The 17643-nt window shown below is 49.4% G+C and overlaps 3 protein-coding genes across 4 annotated transcripts in view; 1 reads left to right on the top strand and 2 right to left on the bottom strand.

Annotated features, from left to right (window-relative positions):
* Positions 1-830: 830 nt before the first annotated feature.
* On the bottom strand, positions 831-3858 carry maip1 (matrix AAA peptidase interacting protein 1). Its single transcript, XM_012856492.3, has 5 exons — positions 3524-3858; positions 2791-2862; positions 2545-2671; positions 1346-1493; positions 831-1269 (listed from the first exon to the last, which is right to left on the bottom strand). Exons 1-5 carry the CDS (start codon positions 3821-3823, stop codon positions 1191-1193), a joined length of 726 nt encoding a protein of 241 aa, XP_012711946.2. The 5' UTR covers positions 3824-3858; the 3' UTR covers positions 831-1190.
* Positions 3859-4023: 165 nt separating this feature from the next.
* On the top strand, positions 4024-7738 carry tyw5 (tRNA-yW synthesizing protein 5). The gene is made up of 8 exons (XM_012856490.3): positions 4024-4160; positions 5155-5309; positions 5395-5464; positions 5550-5594; positions 6475-6612; positions 6764-6851; positions 6964-7080; positions 7149-7738. Exons 1-8 carry the CDS (start codon positions 4080-4082, stop codon positions 7439-7441), a joined length of 987 nt encoding a protein of 328 aa, XP_012711944.2. The 5' UTR covers positions 4024-4079; the 3' UTR covers positions 7442-7738.
* A 3813-nt stretch (positions 7739-11551) lies between these two features.
* lrrfip1a (leucine rich repeat (in FLII) interacting protein 1a) overlaps positions 11552-17643 on the bottom strand; it is a 46784-nt gene continuing 40692 nt past the window's right edge. For both annotated transcript variants that reach the window (XM_036132697.1, XM_036132696.1), the window contains 2 exons: positions 17429-17533; positions 11552-12220 (listed from right to left, as the gene is read on the bottom strand). In XM_036132697.1, coding sequence (XP_035988590.1) covers positions 12113-12220; positions 17429-17533 — 213 coding nt within the window. In that variant the 3' untranslated portion in view covers positions 11552-12112. The remainder of the gene's footprint in view (positions 12221-17428; positions 17534-17643) is intronic.

Genomic DNA, 17643 nt, shown 5'->3' with positions numbered 1-17643 from the left:
TTAATATATTAACATGTTAATATAACCATGATCATGTTAATATTAACATGTTTATTAATTATCATGTTTTCACATCTCTGGTTTTTCACACGTCATCTGGTCTGGCGTCTTCTTCTTTTGTCTGTTTTGCATTTTTATTGTTTGTTATTGTGATTTATAGCCTTATCGTTTTATTTAATTTTTTTATTTTAACAGATTTATTCTGACTTTAACATCCAGTTAATTTTGGGATGGGATAATCTGCTGATTTGCATGTTTAGTGCAAATCAGCAGATTTGCCTGTTAGGCGTTGTCCCTTCATCACCATCATCATCATCATCATCATCATCATCATCGTCAGCAGTGAATGATCTGGATTACAGCTGATCAGAGGTTAGCTAGCCGGGTGGAGTTGGAACTAATTCAGTTAAAAGCTGAAATCACCAGGAAGCTCTTGGTTTGACTGAAGCTGATTAGAACGGAGCGTAAATCAAGAAGCTGCTGGTTGGGTTTAATTGTTAAGAACCTCGTTAATGAAGCCGTCCACAATTAACTGGACTTCACCGAGTTGTGCTGATTTCCTTCGGGTTCTATCTGGGCTGAACTGGACTGACCAGAACCGATGCTGAACATGATGCCGGTACTGAACATTATTGGACTGAAATGTGTTCTGGACCTCGGTACCGGCTGTATTTCCCTTATTAAGTGGAACCGTCGTTAGAAAACAGCCGTCTGTGTTTCTGGCCGTGTCAGAACCGTTATTGGACCTTAAATTGTTAGACAACAAGAAATCCAGGAGGGGGAAATACTTTCCAGACCGGCGTGTTGATCTGAAATGATTCAGGCTGGAGTTAGATTGGAGCTGATCCGTTTATTTAATCTCCTAAAGTTCTGATGTTCTAACTGAAATAAAACATGTTGTTGAAAGTTTCCTCTGAAATAAAGCAGATTAAAAGGTTTTATTTCCTAACATGATGGGCCGTCAGCGCCGCCACATTTCCTCTGCGCTCGTCTTCCAGAGGAACCTGGGAGTGTGGACTGCAGGCGTCACGGTACCAGACCCGGTCAGGAGGCCCGACCCGGTTCAGGGCAGCTGGTTCTGTGGGAGGAGACGCCTGTGGACCGGAGCTGCGTCCCGTCTCCTCTGGAGGACTCTCGGTTCTGCTCACACTGGAGCGGACTCGTGGTCAGGGCTGCTTCAGAACCGGAGCCTAGTCCAGAAGCTTGGAGTGCTCTATGCGGGTGATGGTCCAGTCCGGGGGAACCCCTTTGGTGAACTCCCTCTGGAATCTGGACCAGAACACAGACAGAACCGTGACTTTGGGCTCAGAGCTCCAGGGACGCGGCGCTCTGACCAGGAACCCACTCGTAGATCGCCGTCAGCAGCCTCTTGGTCTCCGCCTCGCCGTCTCCGATGGCGACCTTGAAGACGCGGGTTCCCTCCATGCCGTCGTCGGGGAGCCGCGCGCTCGTCAGGTACCAGAACCGCATCAGAATGCTGACGAACTTCCTGCCTGCGAGCAAAGATGGAGGACAGGAGTCAGAGAGCAGCAGGACACAGTGGAACCAGAACTTTGTGGACTGGTACCAGCAGAACCACCTCAGGTTAAAGTGGACCCTCCTCAGTACCTGGGTGTTCACCAGAACCATAAACTGGACCCATAACGTTCTCTACAGGACGGGTCAGAGCAGAATCTACCTGCTGAGGAGGCTGAGGTCTCCTGGCCTGCAGGGGGCGCTGCTGGAGACCTTTACCTCTGGAGGCATCAGCCATCATCTCTGGTCTGATGCAGCAGCAGCTAAACTGATGAGGAGGACCGGTAGAGTTTCACCAGATGATCAGAACTTCTGGTGCATTTCCTTTAATTTCCTATTTCTTTCAACCAAGTTTCAGATTTTAAAGCGTAACCAAAGAATTGAATTTATCTGCATCAGGGATGATGATAAATTAATCCATGAAGGTGTAGCTACAGAGAAAAATAAAGGAAATAAAAACCTCGACTATTTATGTTCTGGATACAGAGAAGCTGATGTTTCAGAAGGAAACTTTATATGCAGGCAGATGAGCGTTCACACTGAGCCTGGTTCTGGTTCTGCTGGAGGTTCTCCTCCCTGTTAAAGGGGAGTTTTCCTCTCCACTGTCGCTTCATGCATGCTCAGTATGAGGGATTGCTGCAAAGCCATCAACAATGCAGACGACTGTCCACTGTGGCTCTACGCTCTTTCAGGAGGAGTGAATGCTGCTTGGAGAGACTTGATGCAACCTGCTGGGTTTCCTTAGAGAGGAAACTTTCTCACCAACCTGGAGGATCTGATGGAAGCTGACTTTGGAAAGAGCCTTGATGATGATGTGATGTGAACTGGAGCTATATAAATAAAGTTTAATGTAATTATTTCCGTTTTTGGTACGGGGCTCCAGAGTTTCATAAGGAAGCTTTGGTCTGCCTTGAAGTCAGTGGGAACTGTAAAAGAAGGTTTTCCATCTCTGGCCTGAATTCTCCATGGTGGGAGAACACAGGAGGTTCTGGTTCTGACTGCTGGACCGTGTGAGGAGAACCGGCTCACCGTTGGTGTCGTAGAAGATGCCCACGTCCCCCGGCGTGGTGTACATGATCTCATCAGGATCTGCAGACAGAGCTTTCTGGAAGTCCAACGGCAGCGAGCTGCATTTCTCCTCCAGCTTTCCAATCAGCTGCAGGGAGCAGGAAGGAGACGTGAGGAGCCAGCAGGAGGTCCAGTCCGGTTCTGCCGGTCTCCTGCAGCAGAACCACTGGTAGAACCAGATCGGACCTCCTGCTTCGTCGTACTCACATCTTTAGCCACGAGCCCCTCCAGAGCCTGGAACTGACACTGAGACAGAAGTCTGGAGACGTGGGAGAAGGCCTGCAGGACGGAACAAGAGTCCAAATGAGAACAGAACCAGCAGAACCCGCAGAACCCGCAGAACCTGCAGAACCAGCAGCACTGATGGAGGACAAATGGACCCATGGCGAGCAGAACTTTGGTGTCCTGACCAGAATCGAGAACAGGAGGAGAGGAACTGGTGGAGACATGGATGGAGGGATGGATGGATGGATGAAATAATGAAAGGATGAATGGATGAATAGTTAGTTGGATGGATGGATGGATGGATGGATTAAATAATGAAAGGATGGATGAATATTTAGATGGATGGATGAAAGTATGGATGGATGAATAGTTGGATGGATGAATAATTAGATGGATGGATAGTTGGATGGATGGTAGTTAGATGAATGGATGAAATAATGCCAGGCTGCGCCCGTATGCCGTCTGGATGATCGTTAGTGGATGATAGTTGGTGCTGGCTGGCTGAATCTTCGCTGGCTGGCTGCCTCCCTGGATGGCTGGCTGCTGACCGGCTGGATGATATTTGCTGGCTGGCTGCTCGTTAGATGAATAGTTAGATGGGTGGATGGATAGTTAGATGGATGGAAGGATGGATGGATGAATAGTTCTGTCTGGGACCAGGTGTGTGACGCAACCAGAACTCTGAGCGCAGCGTAAAGTCTGCTTTCTACAGAACCTGCTTGGCTCCCTCCGTGAACTCCTCGATGCTGAAGTCTCGGTCAAAGTAGGTTCTGATCAGGAAGTAGTAGATGCGGGTCCGGAACCAGATGAACGGGTTGGGGATGCCGACCACCACCACCTTCTGCTTCGGCGGGTTCTGCTCCCGCTCCGAGCCGTAGGACCGGCCCGCCGTCACGTTACCCGTCCGGGCTACGCAGCGCTGGGGATTCCGACCCAGGTTCTGGTGTAAACCGAACCGGGTCAGCGTGACGGCCGACGGCAGCCGGGAATAACACCTGAACAGGAGGGAGACCATCTTTCCCGTCCGCTTCGCTTCTGCTTCCGGGTAGAAACACGATGCGCAGACAACCAAAAACCCGCTGAAATATTACCTGAGAACCAGCGTCAGGTTTAACTAACACAACCAACATTTTACACGTCATTAAAAAAAGAAATTCACTTTTTAATCTTTATATTTCCCCTGCTTGTGGGGAGCAATAACAATGTAACACCAGCGGAAGCTCTCAGTCCGTAACTTCCGGAAAAAAAAAGACACTCCTGAAAGATTTTAAATGGAGCTCCAGGAAAAAGTAGCGGTTCCGATTTTCACCGAAGTGGACCGGGAGGTGTTTCTGAAGGAGGTCTACCCCGGGGTAAGCGGAACCTGCTCCTCACATAGCAGGAGGACCGTTTTCAGTGCTACACCAGGCCTCTGCAGACACCAACCTACAGGCTGCATGTCCCCAGAACCTCCAGAACCTCCAGAACCTGAGAGAAATTAGTGGAAAAATGCTGTTTAAAAACTAAGTACACCCACAGATAAACAGCTCCTAGCAGCAGTTGTTACTATCGTGTCTTTATTGGTCTTTACAGCGTTTCCATCAGTTTAAGGACTTTGACTAGACCATTGCTACACCTTGATGGTTTTCTTTCTCAGTTCTGGACCAGCTGTTGCGTTTAGGGTCACTGTCCTGCTCAGAACCCGGTTTGCTTACGTTGGACTGGGAAGGCTTTGGCGTCTCAGACCGTCATCCCTCCACCAGGTGCTTTTTAGGTGTTTGGGTTTCTCCAGACGTGCTGCTTTGCTGCTCAGACATCTCTTAATTTGCTCCGGCCTGTCTAAGGACATTGTCCCTGAGCTCCATGCTGGCCCACTCTTTGTAGAAAGAAGAGGCTTTGACTGCGGTGGAGGACATGTGGAAGGCGTGGTGAGGCGTGTCCTCTAGCAGTAGCGGTGGGTATGGGACACTTCACACAGGAGTCTCCATGAACTATGATGTCTATAGCTGACATAGTGATCTGATGTGTGAGTTATGCTCACACATCAAGACAGCGCCTGCAAAGCGTCAGTGATAGAAGAGTTAGAGGTGGAGTATCGGGGGTAAAGCATCCTGCAGAATGATGGACCGTGGACAGGGTGGACCTGACCTTATAACTCCATGAGCAGCAACAGTCACTTCTCTGCGGTCACGTTGAAGTCTTTTCTCTCTGGCATCGTTTTAGCGCTCACCTGAAATGCACCAAAGTTGTAAATGGTTTCAGGTGATCACTCTCATCTGATTATTTCCACTTAATTGATTTCATTCCCATGAATCGGCTGTGGACAAACTCTGCTTCAGGGTTTTGTGATGTCTCCCTGTTGTCCAGCGCACGCCGGCCGTCCTGAGGGGCGTGGCCCTCGGCCCCTGTGTGGAAAGGTGGACGGTCGAATATCTTGGGATGAAAGGAGGCGAGAGGGAGGTGAAGATCCACGTCTCGACAGTACCGCAGATGGACTTTCTCCACAAGAACTTTGTCTACAGGTAAGCTCACACGTACGAGTTTTAACGTGAATTATTTTAGCAGTAAAAGGCGATTTCTAACCCGCTGGATGTCTTTAATTAACAGGACTCTGCCGTTTAATGAATATGTGAGAAGAGCGTCTGAGACCAAACACTTGGACTTCTTCCTGTGTGAGGTAGGATCAGTCCATGTGGAATCCGTCAACGTTTTATTGTGGAATATTCTCCTTCCGTGGAGTAAACTCCTGGCTTTGACTTCAGGATGAGAGCTACTATCTTCGGTCCCTGGGAGAGGACGTCAGGAAGGTAAAACCCTGAAAGTAGACGATGTTATCCTTTACATGAAATGTTCCCCTGCAAACAGGTGGAGATCTCTCCACCCAGGACCGTAGTGCGTTGTTGAGTGATGGCAGGTGATGGATCGGAGCTTCGCCCGCTGTAATGACCATGTTTGGGTGCTTCCTGGAGAAGGAGTTCTGGCCATGAAATATGCATCGGGACCAAATGTACGAGGCCCTGTCCAAAGGTTCTGACAGCAGCTTCTTCTGCAGCCTGGCTGGGCTCTAGCGTGGGGTAAAAGAGGAGTCAGGCTTTTTCTCGGGGTTACCTCCTGCACTGCAAAAAGGGAACTCAAAGTAGGTAAAATCCTCTTGAAATTAGTATATTTTTCCTTGATTATAGCAGCTAAATTAGACTATTTGCCAATGGAATAAGATTTTTGCACTTAAAATGAGAGCTATTCATCTCCATCATCTTATTTTGAGTGCAGGATGTCTAATTATCTTATTTTAGGGGTAGAAATTCTCATTCCATTGGCAAATAGTCTTATTTAGCTGCTCAAATCAAGGAAAAATATACTAATTTTAAGAACATGTTACTTAATTTCAGTTTCCTTGGCCTGCTGTACCTCCTGGCCTGGGATCCCCCACGAGGAGCTGGAGAGTCGGGTTTCCTCCGTGGACCATAGCAGACACGTCCTGATGGGCCCAACTGGTCCAAAGCGCTGATCTAATAATCGCTGATGTTCTCGTCTGATCTTGTCTGCTGATTTTACAATAAAACATTTTAAACCAGACGTGCTATTCAGGTCCCACTCAGCTGAGTTTAAGTACAAAAGTTTCCAGACTTTGATGATTGGGAAGCCAGATTTTCCGTCCAGTCCCTTCAGACGGCGTTTTCTCCGCAGGAACCTGCAGACCTGAGCAAACAGTTCCCGGACCTGGCTGAGGACTTTGACATCCCACAGTTCTTTGAGTCGGATCAGTTCTTCTCCAGTGTTTTCCGCATCAGCTCCTGCGGTCTGCAGCTGTGGACCCACTACGACGTGAGTTCTAACACATAACTGGTTGATTTAGCCGTCTTAGCATCTAACTGCAGCTTTAATTGTGCGATCTGGTTTGAACACCGTCCTTTAAACGTTTTTAGAACGTGTTTCTCTAGGAAGATTCTTCTGTTTTTGATGGTTGCTCTTTAAGGTGATGGACAACCTGCTGGCCCAGGTCACAGGAAGGAAGAGGGTGGTGCTCTTCAGCCCTCAGGATGCTCTACACCTCTATCTGAACGGTGAGACCCGATGAAAACATGTCTGGAAGTAACACTGATCCGCCCATTTACACCCAGAGGTAAATTATTTGGTGTAATATTAAAGTTTCATTTTGTTGGCTGAACCAATCAGGTGACAAGTCAGAGGTCCTGGATATTGATGCTCCCGATCTGAAACGGTTTCCTGAGTTTGTAAAAGCGAGGAGATACGACTGCGTTCTGGAGCCTGGAGATCTGCTTTTCATCCCTGGTAGGCAAACGTCAAAGCTCCCAACTATTCTGATCAAAAGACGTCTCACATCGTCCTGTTGTCCTCAGCGCTGTGGTTCCATAACACCCGTGCTCTGAGCTTTGGAGTGGGTGTGAATGTCTTCTGGCGCCACCTACCTGCTGACAGCTATGACAAGAAGGACCCATACGGCAACAAAGACCCTGTGGCTGCGACTCGAGCTCTGCAGACTCTGGAGAAGGCTCTGCATGCTTTGGACGAGCTTCCAGCAGAGTACAGGGACTTCTACGGCCGACGGATGGTCCAGCGCGTCCAGAAACGGACGTACTGTGACAGTCCGCACTCAGAAACGCCAAGAAGTCTGTCCAACAAACCTGGATGAGTGTGCAAAGGTCTATGAAGTTGAACACAGCAAAGAATGTCATGCGTTTCTTTGGCCTTATGGGGGCACAAAGTGTACATTTTAGTAAAGTTTCTCTTCTTGGTTTAATTTATTAACAATTAAATAAGTGCTTTGGATCAGGGACAAAAACATTTTCAACAAACTGTCCATTTTCCTTCTTTCTCTCTCCGTCTGTAAACACTTTTACACCACAGTTCATATTTGAAGACAACTGTAATTTTCCTCACATTTTATTTTTAAGCATTTTTATGATGTGAAAAGAAATGGGATTCCAGTAATTGACCTCAGTTGACCTTATATCAGCAGTGTATCCTTATTTTACTTCTAAATGTCTAAAGAATATTTAAACTAATGATGAATATCCAACACAAAGAAACCACTGAAAACCATCGACTGTTAACTTTTTAAAGGATTTCCTGTTTTGTTTTTCCCAGAAAGCGTGGCGCCGTCTACAGCCAGGCCAGAATTATGTGTCTACAAAATAAAATAACCAAAACTCAGCAGTCAGATTTGATTTTACAAATTTAGTCGCTGCACTAGACTGTTACTAAAAAACAACAAACTTAATGCTAGCATGTTGCCATTAACTGCTAGTTTCCTAAACTTTCATACGTTTAAAGAATTTTAACTTTTCTTCTATTAAAATTAACAGAGATTTTAAATTATGCAAATTACTTTTAGTTCCTTGGCGTTCCGATCCTCGGCTGCAGAAGCTGGCTCTTGGGACGTGGAATGTCACCTCTCTGGTGGGGAAGGAGCCTGAGCTTGTGCGCGAGGTTGAGAGGTTCCGACTAGAGATAGTCGGACTCACCTCGACGCACCGCTCTGGCTCCGGAACCAGTCTCCTTGAGAGGGGCTGGACATTCTTCCACTCTGGAGTTGCCCATGGTGAGAGGCGCCGAGCTGGGGTTGGCATACTTGTTGCCCCCCATCTCGGTGCCGGCACGTTGGGGTTTTCCCCGGTGAACGAGAGGGTGGCCTCCCTCCGCATTCGTGTGGGGGGACGGGTTCTGACTGTTGTTTGCGCCAAACAACAGTTCAGATTACCCATCCTTTTTGGAGTCCTTGGAAGGGGTACTGGAGAGTGCCCCTCCTGGGGACTCCCTCGTTTTGCTGGGGGACTTCAACGCTCACGTGGGCAATGACAGTGGGACCTGGAGGGGCGTGGTTGGGAGGAATGGCCCACCTGATCTGAACTCGAGTGGTGTTTTGTTGTTGGACTTCTGTGCTCGTCATGGATTGTCCATCACAAACACCATGTTCAAGCATAAGGGTGTCCATATGTGCTCTTGGCACCAGGACACCCTAGGTCGCAGTTCAATGATCGACTTTGTTGTCGTTTCATCTGACCTGCGGCCGCATGTCTTGGACACTCGGGTGAAGAGAGGGGCAGAGCTCTCCACCGACCACTACCTGGTGGTGAGTTGGCTCCGATGGCGGGGGAGGAAGCCGGTCCGACCGGGCAGGCCCAAACGTACTGTGAGGGTTTGCTGGGAACGTCTGGCGGAGTCCCCTGTGAGGCGGAGCTTTAACTCCCACCTCCGGGAGAACTTTAAACACGTCCCGAGGGAGGCGGGGGACATTGAGTCTGAATGGACCATGTTCCACGCCTCTATTGCTGAGGCGGCTAGTCGGAGCTGTGGCCGCAAGGTTGTCGGTGCATGTCGTGGCGGCAACCCTCGAACCCGCTGGTGGACACCAGCGGTGAGGGAAGCCGTCAAGCTGAAGAAGGAGTCCTATCGGGCTTTTTTGGCCTGTGGGACTCCGGAAGCAGCTGATGTGTACCGGCAGTCGAAGCGGCAGGCGGCTCGGCTGGTCGCCGAGGCAAAAACTCGGGCGTGGGAAGAGTTCGGAGAGGCCATGGAGAAAGACTTCCGTACGGCTTCGAAGCGATTCTGGTCCACCATCCGGCGTCTCAGGAGGGGGAAGCAGTGCAGTACCAACACTGTTTACAGTGGGGGTGGTGTGCTGCTGACCTCGACTCGGGACGTCTTGCGTCGGTGGGCGGAATACTTCGAAGACCTCCTTAATCCCACCAACACGTCTTCCATTGAGGAAGCAGAGCCTGAGGACTCTGGGTCGGGTTCTCCCATCTCTGGTGCTGAGGTTGCCGAGGTTGTTAAAAAGCTCCTCGGTGGCAAGGCTCCGGGGGTGGATGAGATTCTCCCTGAGTACCTTAATGCTCTGGATGTTGTGGGGCTGTGTTGGTTAACGCGGCTCTGCAACATTGCGTGGACATCGGGGGCAGTTCCCCTGGATTGGCAGACTGGGGTGGTGGTCCCCCTATTTAAAAAGGGGGACCGGAGGGTGTGTTCCAACTACAGAGGAATCACACTCTTAAGCCTCCCTGGTAAGGTCTATTCAGGGGTTCTGGAAAGGAGGGTCCGTCGGATAGTCGAATCTCGGATTCAGGAAGAGCAGTGTGGTTTTCGTCCTGGCCGTGGAACACTGGACCAGCTCTACACCCTCAGCAGGATTCTTGAGGGGGCATGGGAGTTTGCCCAACCAGTCTACATGTGCTTTGTGGATCTGGAGAAGGCATTCGACCGTGTCCCCCGGGGGATCCTGTGGGGGGTACTCCGGGAGTATGGAGTACCGGACCCTTTAATAAGGGCTGTCAGGTCTCTGTACGACCGGTGTCAGAGTCTGGTCCGCATTGCCGGCAGTAAGTCGGACTCGTTTCCGGTGAGAGTTGGACTCCGCCAAGGCTGCCCTTTGTCACCGATTCTGTTCATAACTTTTATGGACAGAATTTCTAGGCGCAGCCAAGGTGTTGAGGGGATCCGCTTTGGTGGCCTTAGGATTGCGTCTCTGCTATTCGCGGATGACGTGGTCCTATTGGCTTCATCAGGGCGTGATCTACAGCTCTCACTGGAGCGGTTCGCAGCCGAGTGCGAAGCGGCCGGGATGAAAATCAGTGCCTCCAAATCCGAGACCATGGTCTTGAACCGGAAAAGGGTAGAGTGCCTTCTCCGGGTTGGGGAGGATGTGCTGCCCCTAGTGGAGGAGTTCAAGTATCTTGGGGTCTTGTTCACGAATGAGGGGAAGATGGAGCGGGAGATCGACAGGCGGATTGGTGCAGCGTCTGCTGTGAAGCGGGCGCTGTACCGATCCGTTGTGGTGAAGAGAGAGCTGAGCCAAAAGGCCAAGCTCTCGATTTACCGGTCGATCTACGTTCCTACCCTCATCTATGGTCACGAGCTTTGGGTCGTGACCGAAAGAACGAGATCCCGGATACAAGCGGCTGAAATGAGTTTTCTCCGTAGTGTGTCTGGGCTCTCCCTTAGAGATAGGGTGAGGAGCTCAGTCATCCGGGGAGGACTCAGAGTAGAGCCGCTGCTCCTCCACGTCGAGAGGAGCCAGTTGAGGTGGCTCGGGGATCTGGTCAGGATGCCTCCTGGACGCCTCCCTGGTGAGGTGTTCCGGGCACGTCCCACCGGGAGGAGGCCCAGGGGAAGACCCAGGACACGCTGGAGGGACTATGTCTCCCGGCTGGCCTGGGAACGCCTTGGGATTCCTCCTGAGGAGCTGGCCCAAGTGGCTGGGGAGAGGGACGTCTGGGCCTCCCTACTGAAGCTGCTGCCCCCGCGACCCGACCCCGGATAAGAGGAAGACGACGGACGGACGGACTTTTAGTTGAACCACTGTTCTGATGGAAGCATAATTCAGACCTTTAATTTCTTATTGGGTAATTTAAGAAACACTGACACATGCTAATGTTAGCATGCTAGCTAAGGTTTGGCTAGTGGTATTATCCATAATCCTCCTTTGGCATAGATGCTACAGTTAGCTAATCTGAGCTAAGGTTAAAACAACAGCTAAAAGTATATTCATTTTAGATTTTGAAGGGACTGAATGATATTTTAAGCAGTTTTACAGCATTAAACCTTGACACGCTTTAGCTTCTGTTGTTCAGCACATTTAAAGCCTGTCAGATTTATTCTCTACCATTTCAGCTAATTGTTGCAGCTGAACCAAAGTTTCTGCCTCACTTCTGCAGAGCAGTGATCACATTCAGCATCGCTGCTTTCTAAGCGACCTGTAACCAGACTTCATGCTCCAACGCCACAAAGTGGGAAAAGAAACGAATCACTTTGATATTTTATTGCACAAAGATTACAGTTCTTCATGTGTCCTTACAAACATTTTAAAGCTTTGTAAACAGTGAACAGCATCTCCCCAGTGCGTCTCCTGCTGACACCTCCTCCGTGTCCCCGTCTCAGCGAGCGTGCACAAGAGCCAGCCGGCGACCGACTGCGTGAAGCAGGAAGAAGCAGGCAGGTGTGTCTCAGGTGAGGCAGGTTCTGCAGGCCCAGCACGGCGACCCGCTTCGTTAACGAACCGCTCATCCTGAGGAGGCGCCGAGTTCATGTTCAGCCGGAAAACCCACGCTAGTCTGGGTGGAGACGAGGAAACGGTGAGTGAGACCGGCTCTGAACTCTGGCGCCTTCAGTGCAGCAGCAGAACACAAACCGGACCCTTTGGGTTCTGCTGTGGCTGCGCCCAGCGCCGAGCAGAACCCCGTCTCACTGGGAAACAGAAAATGGCACGTTGCTTGGTGGGGATGTGTTTGCTGTGAAAACCAGGTTGGGTTGTTCTGGAAAGCAGGAGGAGGAACCGGTTCCGTTTGGACCGAGGCCGACGGGTCCGTTACGGCGTCGGAGCCAAGCCACGACTGGACTTCATCTTCTCCAGCCTTTTATTCAGGTGGCTGTTGCTGGACTCCAGTTCCTCGACTTTATCCAGCGCCGTTCTCAGCTGTGGAGAAACAGGAACCAGTTAGTCTGACAGCCTTTCAGAACCTGAAAGCCTTTCAGAACCAGAACCGGAAAGCCTTTCAGAACCAGAACCTGAAAGCCTTTCAGAACCTGAAAGCCGTTCAGAACCTGACAGCCTTTCAGAACCAGAACCTGAAAGCCTTTCAGAACCTGAAAGCCTTTCAGAACCAGAACCTGAAAGCCTTTCAGAACCTGAAAGCCTTTCAGAACCTGAAAGCCTTTCAGAACCAGAACCTGAAAGCCGTTCAGAACCTGAAAGCCTTTCAGAACCAGAACCTGAAAGCCGTTCAGAACCTGAAAGCCTTTCAGAACCAGAACCTGAAAGCCTTTCAGAACCAGAAAGCCTTTCAGAACCAGAGCCTGACAGCCGTTCAGAACCAGAACCTGAAAGCCGTTCAGAACCTGAACCTGAAAGCCGTTCAGAACCTGAAAGCCTTTCAGAACCAGAACCTGAAAGCCTTTCAGAACCAGAGCCTGAAAGCCTTTCAGAACCTGAACCTGAAAGCCTTTCAGAACCAGAGCCTGACAGCCGTTCAGAACCAGAACCTGAAAGCCGTTCAGAACCTGAACCTGAAAGCCTTTCAGAACCTGAAAGCCTTTCAGAACCAGAACCTGAAAGCCGTTCAGAACCTGAAAGCCTTTCAGAACCAGAACCTGAAAGCCGTTCAGAACCTGAAAGCCTTTCAGAACCAGAACCTGAAAGCCTTTCAGAACCAGAAAGCCTTTCAGAACCAGAGCCTGACAGCCGTTCAGAACCAGAACCTGAAAGCCGTTCAGAACCTGAACCTGAAAGCCTTTCAGAACCTGAAAGCCTTTCAGAACCTGAAAGCCTTTCAGAATCAGAGCCTGAAAGCCTTTCAGAACCAGAACCTGAAAGCCGTTCAGAACCAGAAAGCCTTTCAGAACCAGAAAGCCTTTCAGAACCTGAACCTGAAAGCCTTTCAGAACCTGAACCAGAAAGCCTTTCAGAACCAGAGCGCCTTTCAGAACCAGAGCCTGAAAGCCTTTCAGAACCAGAAAGCCTTTCAGAACCAGAGCCTGAAAGCCTTTCAGAACCAGAAAGCCTTTCAGAACCAGAGCCTGAAAGCCTTTCAGAACCTGAACCTGAAAGCCTTTCAGAACCAGAGCCTGAAAGCCTTTCAGAACCAGAAAGCCTTTCAGAACCAGAGCCTGAAAGCCTTTCAGAACCAGAAAGCCTTTCAGAACCAGAACCTGAAAGCCTTTCAGAACCTGAAAGCCTTTCAGAACCTGAACCTGAAAGCCTTTCAGAACCTGAAAGCCTTTCAGAACCAGAACCTGAAAGCCTTTCAGAACCAGAGCCTGAAAGCCTTTCAGAACCTGAACCTGAAAGCCTTTCAGAACCAGAGCCTGACAGCCGTTCAGAACCAGAACCTGAAAGCCGTTCAGAACCTGAACCTGAAAGCCTTTCAGAACCTGAAAGCCTTTCAGAACCAGAACCTGAAAGCCGTTCAGAACCTGAAAGCCTTTCAGAACCAGAACCTGAAAGCCGTTCAGAACCTGAAAGCCTTTCAGAACCAGAACCTGAAAGCCTTTCAGAACCAGAAAGCCTTTCAGAACCAGAGCCTGACAGCCGTTCAGAACCAGAACCTGAAAGCCGTTCAGAACCTGAACCTGAAAGCCTTTCAGAACCTGAAAGCCTTTCAGAACCTGAAAGCCTTTCAGAACCAGAACCTGAAAGCCTTTCAGAACCTGAAAGCCTTTCAGAATCAGAGCCTGACAGCCTTTCAGAACCAGAACCTGAAAGCCGTTCAGAACCTGAAAGCCTTTCAGAACCAGAACCTGAAAGCCGTTCAGAACCTGAAAGCCTTTCAGAATCAGAGCCTGAAAGCCTTTCAGAACCAGAACCTGAAAGCCGTTCAGAACCAGAAAGCCTTTCAGAACCAGAAAGCCTTTCAGAACCTGAACCTGAAAGCCTTTCAGAACCTGAACCAGAAAGCCTTTCAGAACCAGAGCGCCTTTCAGAACCAGAGCCTGAAAGCCTTTCAGAACCAGAAAGCCTTTCAGAACCAGAGCCTGAAAGCCTTTCAGAACCTGAACCTGAAAGCCTTTCAGAACCAGAAAGCCTTTCAGAACCAGAGCCTGAAAGCCTTTCAGAACCAGAAAGCCTTTCAGAACCAGAGCCTGAAAGCCTTTCAGAACCTGAACCTGAAAGCCTTTCAGAACCAGAGCCTGAAAGCCTTTCAGAACCAGAAAGCCTTTCAGAACCAGAGCCTGAAAGCCTTTCAGAACCAGAAAGCCTTTCAGAACCAGAACCTGAAAGCCTTTCAGAACCTGAAAGCCTTTCAGAACCTGAACCTGAAAGCCTTTCAGAACCTGAAAGCCTTTCAGAACCTGAACCTGAAAGCCTTTCAGAACCAGAGCCTGAAAGCCTTTCAGAACCTGAACCTGAAAGCCGTTCAGAACCAGAACCTGAAAGCCGTTCAGAACCTGAACCTGAAAGCCTTTCAGAACCTGAAAGCCTTTCAGAACCAGAACCTGAAAGCCTTTCAGAACCTGAAAGCCTTTCAGAACCAGAACCTGAAAGCCGTTCAGAACCTGAAAGCCTTTCAGAACCAGAACCTGAAAGCCTTTCAGAACCAGAAAGCCTTTCAGAACCAGAGCCTGACAGCCGTTCAGAACCAGAACCTGAAAGCCGTTCAGAACCTGAACCTGAAAGCCGTTCAGAACCTGAAAGCCTTTCAGAACCAGAACCTGAAAGCCTTTCAGAACCAGAGCCTGAAAGCCTTTCAGAACCTGAACCTGAAAGCCTTTCAGAACCAGAGCCTGACAGCCGTTCAGAACCAGAACCTGAAAGCCGTTCAGAACCTGAACCTGAAAGCCTTTCAGAACCTGAAAGCCTTTCAGAACCAGAACCTGAAAGCCGTTCAGAACCTGAAAGCCTTTCAGAACCAGAACCTGAAAGCCGTTCAGAACCTGAAAGCCTTTCAGAACCAGAACCTGAAAGCCTTTCAGAACCAGAAAGCCTTTCAGAACCAGAGCCTGACAGCCGTTCAGAACCAGAACCTGAAAGCCGTTCAGAACCTGAACCTGAAAGCCTTTCAGAACCTGAAAGCCTTTCAGAACCTGAAAGCCTTTCAGAACCAGAACCTGAAAGCCTTTCAGAACCTGAAAGCCTTTCAGAATCAGAGCCTGACAGCCTTTCAGAACCAGAACCTGAAAGCCGTTCAGAACCTGAAAGCCTTTCAGAACCAGAACCTGAAAGCCGTTCAGAACCTGAAAGCCTTTCAGAATCAGAGCCTGAAAGCCTTTCAGAACCAGAACCTGAAAGCCGTTCAGAACCAGAAAGCCTTTCAGAACCAGAAAGCCTTTCAGAACCTGAACCTGAAAGCCTTTCAGAACCTGAACCAGAAAGCCTTTCAGAACCAGAGCGCCTTTCAGAACCAGAGCCTGAAAGCCTTTCAGAACCAGAAAGCCTTTCAGAACCAGAGCCTGAAAGCCTTTCAGAACCTGAACCTGAAAGCCTTTCAGAACCAGAGCCTGAAAGCCTTTCAGAACCAGAAAGCCTTTCAGAACCAGAGCCTGAAAGCCTTTCAGAACCAGAAAGCCTTTCAGAACCAGAGCCTGAAAGCCTTTCAGAACCTGAACCTGAAAGCCTTTCAGAACCAGAGCCTGAAAGCCTTTCAGAACCAGAAAGCCTTTCAGAACCAGAGCCTGAAAGCCTTTCAGAACCAGAAAGCCTTTCAGAACCAGAACCTGAAAGCCTTTCAGAACCTGAAAGCCTTTCAGAACCTGAACCTGAAAGCCTTTCAGAACCTGAAAGCCTTTCAGAACCTGAACCTGAAAGCCTTTCAGAACCTGAAAGCCTTTCAGAACCAGAACCTGAAAGCCTTTCAGAACCAGAGCCTGAAAGCCTTTCAGAACCAGAGCCTGAAAGCCTTTCAGAACCAGAAAGCCTTTCAGAACCAGAGCCTGACAGCCGTTCAGAACCAGAACCTGAAAGCCGTTCAGAACCTGAACCTGAAAGCCTTTCAGAACCTGAAAGCCTTTCAGAACCAGAACCTGAAAGCCTTTCAGAACCTGAAAGCCTTTCAGAACCAGAACCTGAAAGCCGTTCAGAACCTGAAAGCCTTTCAGAACCAGAACCTGAAAGCCTTTCAGAACCAGAAAGCCTTTCAGAACCAGAGCCTGACAGCCGTTCAGAACCAGAACCTGAAAGCCGTTCAGAACCTGAACCTGAAAGCCTTTCAGAACCTGAAAGCCTTTCAGAACCAGAACCTGAAAGCCTTTCAGAACCTGAAAGCCTTTCAGAATCAGAGCCTGACAGCCTTTCAGAACCAGAACCTGAAAGCCGTTCAGAACCAGAAAGCCTTTCAGAACCAGAAAGCCTTTCAGAACCAGAGCCTGAAAGCCTTTCAGAACCAGAGCCTGACAGCCTTTCAGAACCAGAAAGCCTTTCAGAACCAGAGCCTGACAGCCGTTCAGAACCAGAACCTGAAAGCCTTTCAGAACCTGAAAGCCTTTCAGAACCAGAACCTGAAAGCCTTTCAGAACCTGAAAGCCTTTCAGAATCAGAGCCTGACAGCCTTTCAGAACCAGAACCTGAAAGCCGTTCAGAACCTGAAAGCCTTTCAGAACCAGAACCTGAAAGCCGTTCAGAACCTGAAAGCCTTTCAGAATCAGAGCCTGACAGCCTTTCAGAACCAGAACCTGAAAGCCGTTCAGAACCAGAAAGCCTTTCAGAACCAGAAAGCCTTTCAGAACCAGAGCCTGAAAGCCTTTCAGAACCAGAAAGCCTTTCAGAACCAGAAAGCCTTTCAGAACCAGAGCCTGAAAGCCTTTCAGAACCTGAAAGCCTTTCAGAACCAGAACCTGAAAGCCGTTCAGAACCAGAAAGCCTTTCAGAACCAGAAAGCCTTTCAGAACCAGAGCCTGAAAGCCTTTCAGAACCAGAAAGCCTTTCAGAACCAGAACCAGAAAGCCTTTCAGAACCTGAAAGCCTTTCAGAATCAGAGCCTGACAGCCTTTCAGAACCAGAACCTGAAAGCCGTTCAGAACCTGAAAGCCTTTCAGAACCAGAACCTGAAAGCCGTTCAGAACCTGAAAGCCTTTCAGAACCAGAGCCTGACAGCCTTTCAGAACCAGAACCTGAAAGCCGTTCAGAACCAGAAAGCCTTTCAGAACCAGAAAGCCTTTCAGAACCAGGCCGTCTGAAGTTAGAACACCGTGCCTCTCTCTGCAGTCTGCGTTTCTCCGCCTTCAGCTCGTCCTCCACCTTCTCTGCGTTCTCCGCTGCAGACTTGTAGCGAGTCACGTGGCCCTCCAGTCGGGTCACCTGCAGACCAGAGCAGAACCTCGAAAAATGATTACCTTCGGAACCAAAAGCTTCAAAGCTTCTTATAGACTCCTCTTTATACGAAGAATTTAAGCTAACTCTAAAAGATC

Source organism: Fundulus heteroclitus, unplaced genomic scaffold (genome assembly GCF_011125445.2).
Source record: "Fundulus heteroclitus isolate FHET01 unplaced genomic scaffold, MU-UCD_Fhet_4.1 scaffold_53, whole genome shotgun sequence".
NCBI classification, from domain to species: Eukaryota; Metazoa; Chordata; class Actinopteri; order Cyprinodontiformes; family Fundulidae; genus Fundulus; species Fundulus heteroclitus.
Note: the sequence above shows the minus strand (reverse complement) of the source record. Positions and strands in the feature narration are given on the sequence as shown.

Coding starts and splice junctions, on each gene's coding strand:
- maip1 (XM_012856492.3), bottom strand. CDS start 3,823: ATGGTCTCCCTCCTGTTCAGGTGTTATTCCCGGCTGCCGTCGGCCGTC. Junction 1,494..2,544: donor CATCTTCTACGACACCAACG/GTGAGCCGGTTC, acceptor CTTTGCTCGCAG/GCAGGAAGTTCGTCAGCATT. Junction 1,270..1,345: donor CTGCTGACGGCGATCTACGA/GTGGGTTCCTGG, acceptor GTTCTGGTCCAG/ATTCCAGAGGGAGTTCACCA.
- tyw5 (XM_012856490.3), top strand. CDS start 4,080: ATGGAGCTCCAGGAAAAAGTAGCGGTTCCGATTTTCACCGAAGTGGAC. Junction 5,465..5,549: donor TGGACTTCTTCCTGTGTGAG/GTAGGATCAGTC, acceptor CTTTGACTTCAG/GATGAGAGCTACTATCTTCG. Junction 7,081..7,148: donor AGATCTGCTTTTCATCCCTG/GTAGGCAAACGT, acceptor TGTTGTCCTCAG/CGCTGTGGTTCCATAACACC.